The sequence below is a fragment of the Staurois parvus genome, unplaced genomic scaffold (assembly GCF_062004578.1).
Source record: "Staurois parvus isolate SC_StPar_1 unplaced genomic scaffold, SC_StPar_1.0 ptg001224l, whole genome shotgun sequence".
NCBI lineage: Eukaryota > Metazoa > Chordata > Amphibia > Anura > Ranidae > Staurois > Staurois parvus.
The window spans coordinates 938,286-953,953 of record NW_028319020.1 but is presented as its reverse complement, the minus strand read 5'-3'; the positions used below and the strand labels follow the sequence as shown (position 1 = coordinate 953,953).

Here is a 15,668-nt window from a genome sequence, read left to right as displayed (position 1 = left end):
GCTGATCAAACACATTTCATATTTATTCCACTCATTTAATAAACATAGACCTCTAAGAATTTGTGAAAGATTACACCAAAAAATGTCTGACCCGGTCCCACACTTCATCCATGTCTTTGGGGACCTCTGATCTCCTTATGGACTGTTTCTTCCATGATGAAGATCAGCCATGGAGTATATCTGAGGTGTATATCAGGGTGTGCTTCTTCCCCACATGAGAGCTGGGATGTCCAGCAACATTCATCTAGAAGACATTTCCCACACTCAAGGCACTAATATACCTCCATGGTTGTGTGGGATCCCTGATGTACAGGAAGACAGGACTTCAGTGAGGAACATTTCCCTCACTCAGGACAGGAAAGTGGCTTCTCCCCTGTGTGAGATCTCTGATGTCTGTAAAGATGGGACGTCTGTGAAAAACATTTCCCGCACTCAGGACAGGAATACGGCTTCTCCCCAGTGTGAGATCTCTGATGTATATGAAGAATGGACATCTTTGAAAAACATTTCCCGCACACAGGACAGGAATACAGCTTCTCCCTCGTGTGAGATCTCTGATGTGTGTGAAGACTACACTTGTATGAAAAACATTTCCCACACTCAGGACAGGAATACGGCTTCTCCCCCGTGTGCAGTCTCTGATGTGTGTGAAGACTGGACTTTTGTGAAAAACATTTCCCGCACACAGGACAGGAATACGGCTTCTCCCCCGTGTGCAGTCTCTGATGTGTGTGAAGACCAGACTTGTATGAAAAACATTTCCCACACTCAGGACAGGAATACGGCTTCTCCCCTGTGTGCAGTCTCTGATGTGTGTGAAGACTGGACTTTTGTGAAAAACATTTCCCGCACACAGGACAGGAATACGGCTTCTCCCCCGTGTGAGATCTCTGATGTGTGTGAAGACTAGACTTGTATGAAAAACATTTCCCACACTCAGAACAGGAATACGGCTTCTCCCCAGTGTGAGATTTCTGATGTCTGTAAACATCAGACTTCAGTGAAAAACATTTCCCACACTCAGGACAGGAATAAGGCTTCTCCCCCGTGTGCAGTCTCTGATGTGTGTGAAGACTGGTCTTTTGTGAAAAACATTTCCCGCACACAGGACAGGAATAAGGCTTCTCCCCCGTGTGCAGTCTCTGATGTGTGTGAAGACTAGACTTGTATGAAAAACATTTCCCGCACTCAGGACAGGAATACGGCTTCTCCACTTTGTGAGATCTCTGATGTGTGAGAAGACGGGACTTCACTGAAAAACATTTCTCGCACTGTGGACAGGAATACGGATTCTCCCCTGTGTGAGATCTCTGATGTGTGTGAAGAGTAGACTTGTCTGAAAAACATTTCCCACACTCAGAACAGGCATACGGCTTCTCCCCTGTGTGACATCTCTGATGTCTGTAAAGATAGGACTTATCTGAAAAACATTTCCCGCACTCAGGACAGGAATACGGCTTCTCCCCCGTGTGAAATCTCTGATGTTTATGAAGAATGGACTTCTTTAAAAAACATTTCCCACACTCAGGACAGGAATACGGCTTCTCCCCCGTGTGAGATCTCTGATGTGTGTGAAGACTAAACTTGTCTGAAAAACATTTTCCGCACTCAGGACAAGAATATGGCTTCTCCCCAGTGTGAGATCTTTGATGTCTGTAAACTTTAGACTTCTGGGAAAAACATTTCTCACAGTCAGGACAGGAATACGGCTTCTCCCCTGTGTGAGATCTCTGATGTGAGTAAAGATGAGACTTCCGTGAAAAATATTTCCCGCACTCAGGACAGGAATACGGCTTCTCCCCCGTGTGAGATCTTCTATGCACATTAAAACCATATTTAGATTGGAAACATTTCCCGCACTCAGGACAGGAATATGGCTTCTCCCCTGTGTGAGATCTTTTATGCACATTAAGATTGTATTTAGATTGGAAACATTTCCCGCACTCAGGACAGGAATACGGCTTCTCCCCCGTGTGAGATCTTTTATGCACGTTAAGTTTGGATTTAGAACAGAAACCCTTTCCGCACTCAGTACAGGAGAATCTCTTCCCTGTTGGAAGGCCGGACTGGTCCCGCACAGTCTGAGGTTCCTCAGAATACGAGGAATCCGATGGTCCATCTACACTGGGTGGTGCCGGATGGACATTGGAGGGAGCCGGGTTTTCTCCTGGACTATACTGTGTGATGTCCTCATCTTCTACTTTCCAGTCTGGAGACAAAGTGAGACAATCCTCGGAGGTTTTCCTCATCTCCCAGCCATGGACTAAAATACAAAGACAAAGAGGATTACTAGACAGGAGCTGATTGGTTCCCCCAAACCAGGACTCCGCCCACATCAGGCAGCTTGGTCTCTGAGGAGCTTACAATTCCACCCTCAAGGGAACTAGGAAATGGCTCATCTGATCTCCTACCAGGTCATTTCTTTATTCATGGACCTTAGTCAGAGAGTGAGGAAACAACCAGAACTGTCTTTTATAGGAGGGACAGTGATGAGGGGATTATAGGACGAGGGTCCCCACCCCCTCTATCACTCATCACCATCTTCCCAACACAAGAAGTACTGCACTTCCTTATTTACTCCATGATTTAGTCATGAAGAACAGCGGGGCTGAGCCCCACCAGAGGTCAGAGAGTGAGGATGGGGGGAGAACAACCAAGATGAAGACTGGACTGATCCTGAAGACCACCATCATTGGGGTATTGACTCCTCCCTCATTATCACTTTCTGTTTAAGGGTCCAAAGTTGGAGGATGTGATCACATTATTATCACCATGTAAAAGTCTGTGCTCCAATCACATCATCCGATATAAAATATCCAGCTGGGAGGAAATGGGGGGAACAAAAGAGAATCCATATTATGTGTATATATAGCAGTGGGGGGAGGGGGGAGAGCAGAAGTCAGAAGTATGGAATGTACAACATAGAGTATATAGTGCAGGGGTCAGGAGTATGTAATGTACAACATAGAGTAGATAGTGCAGGGGTCAGGAGTATGTAATGTACAACATAGAGTAGATAGTGCAGGGGTCAGGAGTATGTAATGTACAACATAGAGTATATAGTGCAGGGGTCAGGAGGATGTAGTGTGCAACATAGAGTATATAGTGCAGGGGTCAGGAGGATGTACTGTACAACATAGAGTATATAGTGCAGGGGTCAGGAGTATGTAATGTACAACATAGAGTATATAGTGCAGGGGTCAGGAGTATGTAATGTACAACATAGAGTATATAGTGCAGGGGTCAGGAGTATGTAATGTACAACATAGAGTATATAGTGCAGGGGACAGGAGTATGTAATGTACAACATAGAGTATATAGTGCAGGGGTCAGGATTATGTAATGTACAACATAGAGTATATAGTCCAGGAGTCAGGAGTAAGTAATGTACAACATAGAGTATATAGTGCAGGGGACAGGAGTATGTAATGTACAACATAGATTATATAGTGCAGGGGTCAGGAGTATGTAATGTACAAAATAGATTATATAGTGCAGGGGTCAGGAGTATGTAATGTACAACATAGAGTATATAGTCCAGGAGTCAGGAGTAAGTAATGTACAACATAGAGTATATAGTGCAGGGGTCAGGAGTATGTAATGTACAACATAGAGTATATAGTGCAGTGGTCAGGAGTATGTAATGTACAACATAGAGTATATAGTGCAGGGGTCAGGAGTATGGAATGTACAACATAGAGTATATAGTGCAGGGGTCAGGAGTAGGTAATGTACAGCAAAGTATATAGAGCAGGGGTCAGGAGGATGTAATGTGCAACATAGAATATAAAGCACAGTGGTCAGGAGTATGTAATGTACAACATGGAGTATATAGTGTCGGGGTCAGCAGTAAGTAATGTACAACATGTAGTATATAGTGCATGGGGTCAGGAGTATGTAATGTACAACATGGAGTGTATATAGTGCAGGGGTCAGGAGTATGTACTGTACAACATAGAGTATATAGTGCAGGGGTCAAGAGGATGTAATGTACAACATAGAGTATATAGTACAGGGGTCAAGAGTATGTAATGTACAACAGAGTAAATAGTGCAGGGATCAGGAGTATGTAATGTACAACATAGAGCATATAGTGCAGGGGTCAGGTGTATGTAATGTACAACATGGAGTATATAGTGCAGGGGTAAGGAATATGCAATGTAAAACATAGAGTATATAGTGCAGGGGTCAGGAGGATGTAATGTACAGCATATAGTATATAGTGCAGGGGTCAGGAGTCTGTAATGTATAACATAGAGTATATAGTGCAGGGGTCAGGAGGATGTAATGTACAAGTTATATAGTATATAGTGCAGGGGTCAGGAGTATGTAATGTACAACAGAGTATATAGTGCAGGGGTCAGGAGTATGTAATGTACAACATGGAGTATATAGTACAGGGGTCAGGAGTATGTAATGTACAACATAGAGTATATAGTGCAGGGGTCAGGAGTATGTAATGTACAACATAGAGTATATAGTGCAGGGGTCAGGAGTATGTAATGTACAAGTTATTTAGTATAAGGGTCAGGACTCTCAGTATTAGTATTCTGTAATCAGTGGAAGCTTAAATGTTTACTGTAGACAACATGTAGAGGTGAGCTGGGATTAAACCATCATGAAACGATTAGAGGAGTGGTAGTGGATGTAGTATACTTGGACAGAGGGGTGGCAGTGGACGAGGTACACTTGGAAAGAGGGGTGGCGGTGGACCTGGTATACTTGGACAGAGGGGTGGCGGTGGACTTGGTATACGTGGACAGAAGAGTGGCGGTGGACGTGGTATACTTGGACAGATGGGTGGCGGTGGACGTAGTATACTTGGACAGAGGGGTGGCGGTGGACATGGTATACTTGGAGAGAGGGGTGTTGGTGGACGTGGTATACTTGGACAGAGGGGTGGTGGTGGACGTGGTATACTTGGACAGAGGGGTGGTGGTGGACGTGGTATACTTGGACAGAGGGGTGGCGGTGGACGTGGTATACTTGGACAGAGGGGTGGCGGTGGACGTGGTATACTTGGACAGAGGGGTGGTGGTGGACATGGTATACTTGGACAGAGGGGTGGCGGTGGACGTGGTATACTTGGACAGAGGGGTGGTGGTGGACGTGGTATACTGGGACAGAGGGGTGGCGGTGGATGTGATATACTTGGACAGAGGGGTGGCGGTGGAAGTGGTATACTTGGACAGAGGGGTGGCAGTGGACGTGGTATACTTGGACAGAGGGGTGGCGGTGGACGTGGTATACTTGGACAGAGGGGTGGTGGTTGATATGGTATACTTGGACAGAGGGGTGGCAGTGGACGTGGTATACTTGGACAGAGGGGTGGCGGTGGACGTGGTATACTTGGACAGAGGGGTGGTGGTTGACGTGGTATACTTGGACAGAGGGGTGGCGGTGGACGTGGTATACTTGGACAGAGGGGTGGTGGTTGACATGGTATACTTGGACAGAGGGGTGGCAGTGGACCTGGTATACTTGGACAGAGGGGTGGCGGTGGACGTGGTATACTTGGACAGAGGGGTGGTGGTTGACGTGGTATACTTGGACAGAGGGGTGGTGGTTGACGTGGTATACTTGGACAGAGGGGTGGTGGTTGACGTGGTATGCTTGGACAGAGGGGTGGCGGTGGACGTGGTATACTTGGACAGAGGGGTGGCGGTGGACGTGGTATACTTGGACAGAGGGGTGGCGGTGGATGTGGTATACTTGGACAGAGGGGTGGCGGTGGACATGGTATACTTGGACAGAGGGGTGGCGGTGGACGTGGTATACTTGGACACAGTTCTCCACACACGGCTAATATGTAAGGTAAAGTCTATGGGTGGAGAAATCTGAATGTAAATGGATAGAAAACTGGCTAAAAGATCGTATTCAGAGAGTAGTGGTTAATGATTCATACTCTGAATGGTCTGGGGGTGTCAGTGGTGTACCCCAGGGTTCAGTGTTATTAGTGGGGTACCCCAAGGTTCAGTGTTTTTAATTGGGTACCCCAGGGTTCAGTGTTATTAGTGGTGTACCCCAAGGCTCAGTGTTATTAGTGGGGTACCCCAGGGTTAAGTAGTATTAGTGGGGTACCCCAAGGTTCAGTGTTATTAGTGGGGGTCCCCAAGGTTCAGTGTTATTAGTGGGGTACCCCAAGTTACAGTATTATTAGTGGGGTACCCCAAGGTTCAGTGTTATTAGTGGGGTACCCCAAGGTTCAGTGTTATTAGTGGTGTACCCCAAGGTTCAGTGTTATTAGTGGGGTACCCCAAGGTTCAGTGTTATTAGTGGTGTACCCCAAGGTTCAGTGTGATTAGAGGGGTACCCCAGGGTTCAGTGTTATTAGTGGGGTACCCCAAGGATCAGTGTTATTAGTGGGGTACCCCAAGGTTCAGTGTTTTTAATTGGGTACCCCAGGGTTCAGTGTTATTAGTGGTGTACCCCAAGGCTCAGTGTTATTAGTGGGGTACCCCAGGGTTAAGTAGTATTAGTGGGGTACCCCAAGGTTCAGTGTTATTAGTGGTGTACCCCAAGGTTCAGTGTTATTACTGGGGTACCCCAAGGTTCAGTGTTATTAGTGGGGTACCCCAAGGTTCAGAGGTATTAGTGGGGTACCCCAAGGTTCAGTGTTATTAGTGGGGTACCCCAAGGTTCAGTGTTATTAGTGGGGTACCCCAAGGTTCAGTGTTATTAGTGGGGTACCCCAGGGTTGTGTTATTAGTGGGGTACCCCAGGGTTCAGTGTTATTAGTGGGGTACCCCAGGGTTCAGTGTAGGGCCCCTTACTTATTAATATATGTATAAACAATATGGGGTGTGAGATTATAAACCCCATTCCAGTCTTTGCAGATGACACCAAGCTGTGCCGGGGAATAACGTCCTTACAGGATGTCTCCAACTTACAAGCCGACCTCAATGCTCTGTGTAATTGGGGGGCTATGGGGCCAATGAGGGCTAATGGTGATAAATGTAAGGTTCTGCACTGGGGGGGGGCTAAGAATATGCATCATACATACTAGGGGGGGTACAACTGGGGGGGTCAACATGTATAATACATAAGGGGGGATATGATCTCCATGTATAATACATAAGGGGGGATATGATCTCCATGTATAATACATAAGGGGGGATATGATCACCATGTATAATACATAAGGGGGGATATGATCTCCATGTATAATACATAAGGGGGGATATGATCTCCATGTATAATACATAAGGGGGGATATGATCTCCATGTATAATACATAAGGGGGGATATGATCACCATGTATAATACATAAGGGGAGATATGATCTCCATGTATAATACATAAGGGGGGATATGATCTCCATGTATAATACATAAGGGGGGGGATATGATCTCCATGTATAATACATAAGGGGGGATATGATCTCCATGTATAATACATAAGGGGGGGGATATGATCTCCATGTATAATACATAAGGGGGGATATGATCTCCATGTATAATACATAAGGGGGATATGATCTCCATGTATAATACATAAGGGGGGATATGATCTCCGTGTATAACACATAAGGGGGGATATGATCTCCATGTATAATACATAAGGGGGATATAATCACCATATATAATACATAAGGGGGGATATGATCTCCATGTATAATACATAAGGGGGGATATGATCTCCATGTATAATACATAAGGGGGGATATGATCTCCATGTATAATACATAAGGGGGGATATGATCTCCATGTATAATACATAAGGGGGGATATGATCTCCATGTATAATACATAAGGGGGGATATGATCTCCATGTATAATACATAAGGGGGGGATATGATCTCCATGTATAATACATAAGGGGGATATGATCTCCATGTATAATACATAAGGGGGGGATATGATCTCCATGTATAATACATAAGGGGGGGATATGATCTCCATGTATAATACATAAGGGGGGATATGATCTCCATGTATAATACATAAGGGGGGATATGATCTCCATGTATAATACATAAGGGGGATATGATCACCATGTATAATACATAAGGGGGGATATGATCTCCATGTATAATACATAAGGGGGGATATGATCTCCATGTATAATACATAAGGGGGGATATGATCTCCATGTATAATACATAAGGGGGATATGATCTCCATGTATAATACATAAGGGGGATATGATCTCCATGTATAATACATAAGGGGGGATATGATCACCATGTATAATACATGAGGGGGGATATGATCTCCATGTATAATACATAAGGGGGGATATGATCTCCATGTATAATACATAAGGGGGGATATGATCTCCATGTATAATACATAAGGGGGGATATGATCTCCATGTATAATACATAAGGGGGGGATATGATCTCCATGTATAATACATAAGGGGGGGATATGATCTCCATGTATAATACATAAGGGGGATATGATCTCCATGTATAATACATAAGGGGGGATATGACCTCCATGTATAATACATAAGGGGGATATGATCTCCATGTATGATACATAAGGGGGGTATGATCTCCATGTATAATACATAAGGGGGATATGATCTCCATGTATAATACATAAGGGGGGGATATGATCTCCATGTATAATACATAAGGGGGGATATGATCTCCATGTATAATACATAAGGGGGATATGATCTCCATGTATAATACATAAGGGGGGTATGATCTCCATGTATAATACATAAGGGGGATATGATCTCCATGTATAATACATAAGGGGGGGATATGATCTCCATGTATAATACATAAGGGGGATATGATCTCCATGTATAATACATAAGGGGGGATATGATCTCCATGTAGAATACATAAGGGGGATATGATCTCCATGTATAATACATAAGGGGGATATGATCTCCATGTATAATACATAAGGGGGGATATGATCTCCATGTATAATACATAAGGGCGATATGATCTCCATGTATAATAAATAAGGGGGGATATGATCTCCATGTATAATACATAAGGGGGGATATTATCTCCATGTAGAATACATAAGGGGGATATGATCTCCATGTATAATACATAAGGGGGGATATGATCTCCATGTATAATACATAAGGGGGGGATATGATCTCCATGTATAATACGTAAGGGGGGATATGATCTCCATGTATAATACATAAGGGGGATATGATCTCCATGTATAATACATAAGGGGGATCTGATCTCCATGTATAATACATAAGGGGGGGATATGATCTCCATGTATAATACATAAGGGGGGATATGATCTCCATGTATAATACATAAGGGGGATATGATCTCCAAGTATAATACATAAGTGGGGATATGATCTCCATGTATAATACATAAGGGGGGGATATGATCTCCATGTATAATACATAAGGGGGGATATGATCTCCATGTATAATACATAAGGGGGGATATGATCTCCATGTATAATACATAAGGGGGGGATATGATCTCCATGTATAATACATAAGGGGGGATATGATCACCATGTATAATACATAAGGGGGGATATGATCTCCATGTATAATACATAAGGGGGGATATGATCTCCAAGTATAATACATAAGTGGGGATATGATCTCCATGTATAATACATAAGGGGGGGATATGATCTCCATGTATAATACATAAGGGGGGATATGATCTCCATGTATAATACATAAGGGGGGATATGATCTCCATGTATAATACATAAGGGGGGGATATGATCTCCATGTATAATACATAAGGGGGGATATGATCACCATGTATAATACATAAGGGGGGATATGATCTCCATGTATAATACATAAGGGGGGATATGATCACCATGTATAATACATAAGGGGGATATGATCTCCATGTATAATACATAAGGGGGATATGATCTCCATGTATAATACATAAGGGGGATATGATCTCCATGTATAATACATAAGGGGGATATGATCTCCATGTATAATACATAAGGGGGGATATGATCTCCATGTATAATACATAAGGGGGGATATGATCTCCATGTATAATACATAAGGGGGGATATGATCTCCATGTATAATACATAAGGGGGATATGATCACCATGTATAATACATAAGGGGGGGATATGATCTCCATGTATAATACATAAGGGGGATGTGATCTCCATGTATAATACATAAGGGGGATATGATCTCCATGTATAATACATAAGGGGGGGGGATATGATCTCCATGTATAATACATAAGGGGGGATATGATCTCCATGTATAATACATAAGGGGGGATATGATCTCCATGTATAATACATAAGGGGGATATGATCTCCATGTATTATACATAAGGGGGGTATGATCACCATCTATAATACATAAGGGGGGATATGATCTCCATGTATAATACATAAGGGGGGGGATATGATCTCCATGTATAATACATAAGGGGGGATATGATCTCCATGTATAATACATAAGGGGGGGATATGATCTCCATGTATAATACATAAGGGGGGATATGATCTCCATGTATAATACATAAGGGGGGATATGATCTCCATGTATAATACATAAGGGGGGATATGATCTCCATGTATAATACATAAGGGGGGATATGATCACCATGTATAATACATAAGGGGGGATATGATCTCCATGTATAATACATAAGGGGGGGATATGATCTCCATGTATAATACATAAGGGGGGATATGATCTCCATGTATAATACATAAGGGGGGGATATGATCTCCATGTATAATACATAAGGGGGGATATGATCTCCATGTATAATACATAAGGGGGGATATGATCTCCATGTATAATACATAAGGGGGGATATGATCTCCATGTATTATACATAAGGGGGGTATGATCACCATCTATAATACATAAGGGGGGATATGATCTCCATGTATAATACATAAGGGGGGTATGATCTCCATGTATAATACATAAGAGGGGATATGATCTCCATGTATAATACATAAGGGGGGGATATGATCTCCATGTATAATACATAAGGGGGATATGATCTCCATGTATAATACATAAGGGGGGGATATGATCTCCATGTATAATACATAAGGGGGATATGATCACCATGTATAATACATAAGGGGGGATATGATCTCCATGTATAATACATAAGGGGGGATATGATCTCCATGTATAATACATAAGGGGGGATATGATCTCCATGTATAATACATAAGGGGGGATATGATCTCCATGTATAATACATAAGGGGGGGATATGATCTCCATGTATAATACATAAGGGGGGATATGATCTCCATGTATAATACATAAGGGGGGATATGATCTCCATGTATAATACATAAGGGGGGATATGATCTCCATGTATTATACATAAGGGGGGTATGATCACCATCTATAATACATAAGGGGGGATATGATCTCCGTGTATAATACATAAGGGGGGGATATGATCTCCATGTATAATACATAAGGGGGGATATGATCTCCATGTATAATACATAAGGGGGGGATATGATCTCCATGTATAATACATAGGGGGGGATATGATCTCCATGTATAATACATAAGGGGGATATGATCTCCATGTATAATACATAAGGGGGGGATATGATCTCCATGTATAATACATAAGGGGGATGTGATCTCCATGTATAATACATAAGGGGGGATATGATCTCCATGTATAATACATAAGGGGGGATATGATCTCCATGTATAATACATAAGGGGGGATATGATCTCCATGTATTATACATAAGGGGGGTATGATCACCATCTATAATACATAAGGGGGGATATGATCTCCGTGTATAATACATAAGGGGGGGGGATATGATCTCCATGTATAATACATAAGGGGGGATATGATCTCCATGTATAATACATAAGGGGGGGATATGATCTCCATGTATAATACATAAGGGGGGGATATGATCTCCATGTATAATACATAAGGGGGATATGATCTCCATGTATAATACATAAGGGGGGGATATGATCTCCATGTATAATACATAAGGGGGGATATGATCTCCATGTATAATACATAAGGGGGGATATGATCTCCATGTATAATACATAAGGGGGGATATGATCTCCATGTATTATACATAAGGGGGGTATGATCACCATCTATAATACATAAGGGGGGATATGATCTCCGTGTATAATACATAAGGGGGGGGGATATGATCTCCATGTATAATACATAAGGGGGGATATGATCTCCATGTATAATACATAAGGGGGGGATATGATCTCCATGTATAATACATAAGGGGGGATATGATCTCCATGTATAATACATAAGGGGGGATATGATCTCCATGTATAATACATAAGGGGGGGATATGATCTCCATGTATAATACATCAGTGGTTAATATAATGAACTCGGTGTAGTTATTCCTCCTGAGGTCATCACAGAGGACAAGGGGGCGCTCTTTACGTCTGGAGGAAAATAAATGTAATCTTCAAACACGGAAAGGTTTCTTCACAGTAAGAGCTGTGAGAATGTGTAATAGACTCCCTCCAGAGTTGGTTGTAACCAGCTCAGTGGATTGCTGTAGGAAAGTCCTGGATTCTTTCTTGGATACACAGAATATAACTGGATATAACATTTATAGGGAAAGTTGATCCAGGGAATATCCGATTGCCTCTCGGGGAATCAGGAAGGAATTGTTTCCCCTGCAGGAGCAGATCGGATCGTGCTTTTCTGGGTTTTTGCCTTCTGGTGGATCAGCTGTGGGTGTCGGATTATAAAACTCTTATTTTTAATGGTTCAACTAGATGGATGTCTTTTTTCAGCCAGACTAACTATGTAGGTCCCACACCGCTGTCTCCCATCTCCTGAGACTGCCCTCAGTGACTTGGGTCTGAGACACTACAGACATATCCCTCCCCTGGCACAGGTGACAAATACTGGGAGAATTGCTATGTCACCACCATGAGGAATAAGATCAAAAGAACATGTCCAGGTGCCTAGGTCTAGTAACACTTATGGTGAAATGAACATTTTACTGCCGGATGAACCCCAGAACCTCCATAAATCCAGTCTAGATACATAAATTGTGTCTGCAGCACAAAGGAAGATTATCCGAGAGAAATCCAGGAATACAGGACGGGGAACACAGCTCAGGAAAGTGACCAGGGGATTACAGGCTGATATCACCCAGTCCCCGCCCTACTCTGGACCAATCAGTGAGCAGTATGGGTGGAGGAATGGATTTAGTGTTCATGACCCACCTGTGCTGATCTCTGTAGGAGTGTCCTCCTCTATAAATGTCCCCGTTATTCCATCCTCCTCCATAGACTGCTGATCATCCCTCACATACGCCTCTTCTTCTGCTTTCACCTCAAATTCTATATCGATTGGATCTCCACTCTAAATCAAGGAAATGAGAGAGAATATCATCTGTAAAATGTAAGATTTATGATTGTGACATCACACACAAAATCCACACATTGTCTCCCTTCACAGAAGCAGATCACATGTGATATGTGGGTACATTTCCCCTAAATACCGCATGCCATCCTGAAACTGTCCATTTCCTATCCCGTGTTGCGGTATTGACCACAAACACTGAACACGCTCAGTAAATACCGCATGAACAGGCGTTACATTCACAGAAGGAAATAAAGAATGAAATGCATGCGGTCATTAATTAGTGGTGGAGACATGCGGCATTCAGGAAATGTGTACTGCTTGGTAAAGAGTGGGCGGCCGCTGGCATCCTTAACAACCAGTAAACAACATGGTTGTTAGGGAGCGAGCGGCCACTGCGTCCTAACCAACCAATAAATCTAAAAAAGAATTAACGGAAAGGAAAAATTAAGAAAATGGCGTGGGGGTCTAGTATGGATTTTAAGGGGGACCCCTTGCCAAAATGAAAGAAATACATACCAGACCCCTATCTGAGCATGCAGCTCGGCAGGACAGTAAAGAGGGGGATGAGAAAGCGACCCCCCCTCCTGAAACATACCAGGTCAGATGCCCTTAACATGGAGTGGATGCTCTGGGGCAGGGGAGGCTTTGCTCCCCCAGAGCACCTTGTCCATGTTGATGGAGACAAGGGACTCTTCTCCACAACCCAGGCTAGTGGCTGTGGGGGTTTGCAGGCAGGGGACTTACAACATTTAACAAAGAGGCCCTCAGATCCCTCACCCCATGTGAATGAGTATGGGGTACATGGTACCCCTAATTAGTCACCACAAAAAAGTATTCTGTTCAATAGACAGCAGGCAGTTTTTGACAAGTCCTTTATTAAAAAAACAAAACTAAAGCAAAATGTCCCCCCGGTGTAGATCCATCATCAATCACGATGCTCGCTGTCACCGCTGACTCAGAAAGAAAAGCTCCGCTCCCAATGAAGACTCCCCTCTGTCTGACAGCTCTGCTGCCTCCTGCCACTAAATATACTAAGGGACGGTGCCACTCGGTGACGTCACTGACCGGGGCATGATGTATTGGTGACGTCACTGACCGGGGCATGTTGTATTGGTGAAATCACTGACTGGGGCATGTTGTATTGGTGACGTCACTGACCGGGGCATGTTGTATTGGTGATGTCACAAGAGGGCAAGGCCACCCAGTGATATCACAGGGTGGTGGCGCTCCTTAGTTTATTTAGAAGTGGGAAGCGACGGAGCTGTCAGATGGCAGGAGGGGAGCTTTATTTTTTCTTCGAGTCAACAATGACAGCGAGTATTGTGATTGGATCATTGATGGATCTACATCAGGAGAATGGGGAATGAATAGGGGTACTATGTACAGGTGTAACTCGAAAAATGAGAATATGGTGCAAAGGTTGATTTATTTCAGTGCAGCAACTTAAAAGGTGAAACTAATATATGAGACTCATTCCATGCAAAGCAAGATAGTTCAAGCCGTGATTTGTCATCATTGTGAGGATTATGACTTACAGCTCATGAAAACCCCAAATCCACAATCTCAGAAAATGAGAATATTCCATGCAATCAATAAAACACGGATTGTACATAGAACAATATCGCACCTCTGAAAAGTAGAAGCTGCATATGTACTCAGGACTTGGTTTGGGCCCCTTTTGCAGCAATTACTGCCTCAATGCGGCGTGGCATGGAAGCTATCAGCCTGTGGCCCTGCTGAGGTGTTATGGAAGACCAGGATGCTTCAATAGCGGCCTTCAGCTCTTCTGCATTGTTCGGTCTCATGTCTCTCATCTTTCTCTTGGCAATGCCTCATAGATTCTCTATGGGGTTCAGGTCAGGCGAGTTTGCTGGCCAATCAAGCACAGTAATCCCACGGTCATTGAACCAGGTTTTGGTGCTTATTGCAGTGTGGGAGATGCCAAGTCCTGCTGGAAAATGAAGTCAGCATCCCCATAAAGCTCGTCTGCGGAAGGAAGCATGAAGTGCTCCAAAATCTCCTGGTAGACGGCTGCGTTGACCCTGGACATAATGAAGCACAGTGGACCAACTCCAGCAGATGACATGGCTCCCCAAATCAACACAGACTGTGGAAACTTCACTCTGGACTTCAAGCATCTTGCAGTGTGTGCCTCTCCATTCTTCCTCCATACTCGGGGTCCTTGGGCCTCTCCATTCTTCCTCCATACTCGGGGTCCTTGGGCCTCTCCATTCTTCCTCCATACTCGGGGTCCTTGTGCCTCTCCATTCTTCCTCCATACTCGGGGTCCTTGTGCCTCTCCATTCTTCCTCCATACTCGGGGTCCTTGTTCCTCTCCATTCTTCCTCCATACTCGGGG

At 43.7% G+C, this 15,668-nt stretch overlaps 1 protein-coding gene across 1 annotated transcript in view; it reads right to left on the bottom strand.

The window, feature by feature from the left end:
- Nucleotides 1-286: 286 nt before the first annotated feature.
- LOC149438038 (uncharacterized) overlaps nucleotides 287-15,668 on the bottom strand; it is a 48,948-nt gene continuing 33,566 nt past the window's right edge. Inside the window, 1 exon segment of the mRNA XM_089660326.1 lies at nucleotides 287-2,303. Coding sequence (XP_089516452.1) covers nucleotides 345-2,303 — 1,959 coding nt within the window. The 3' untranslated portion in view covers nucleotides 287-344.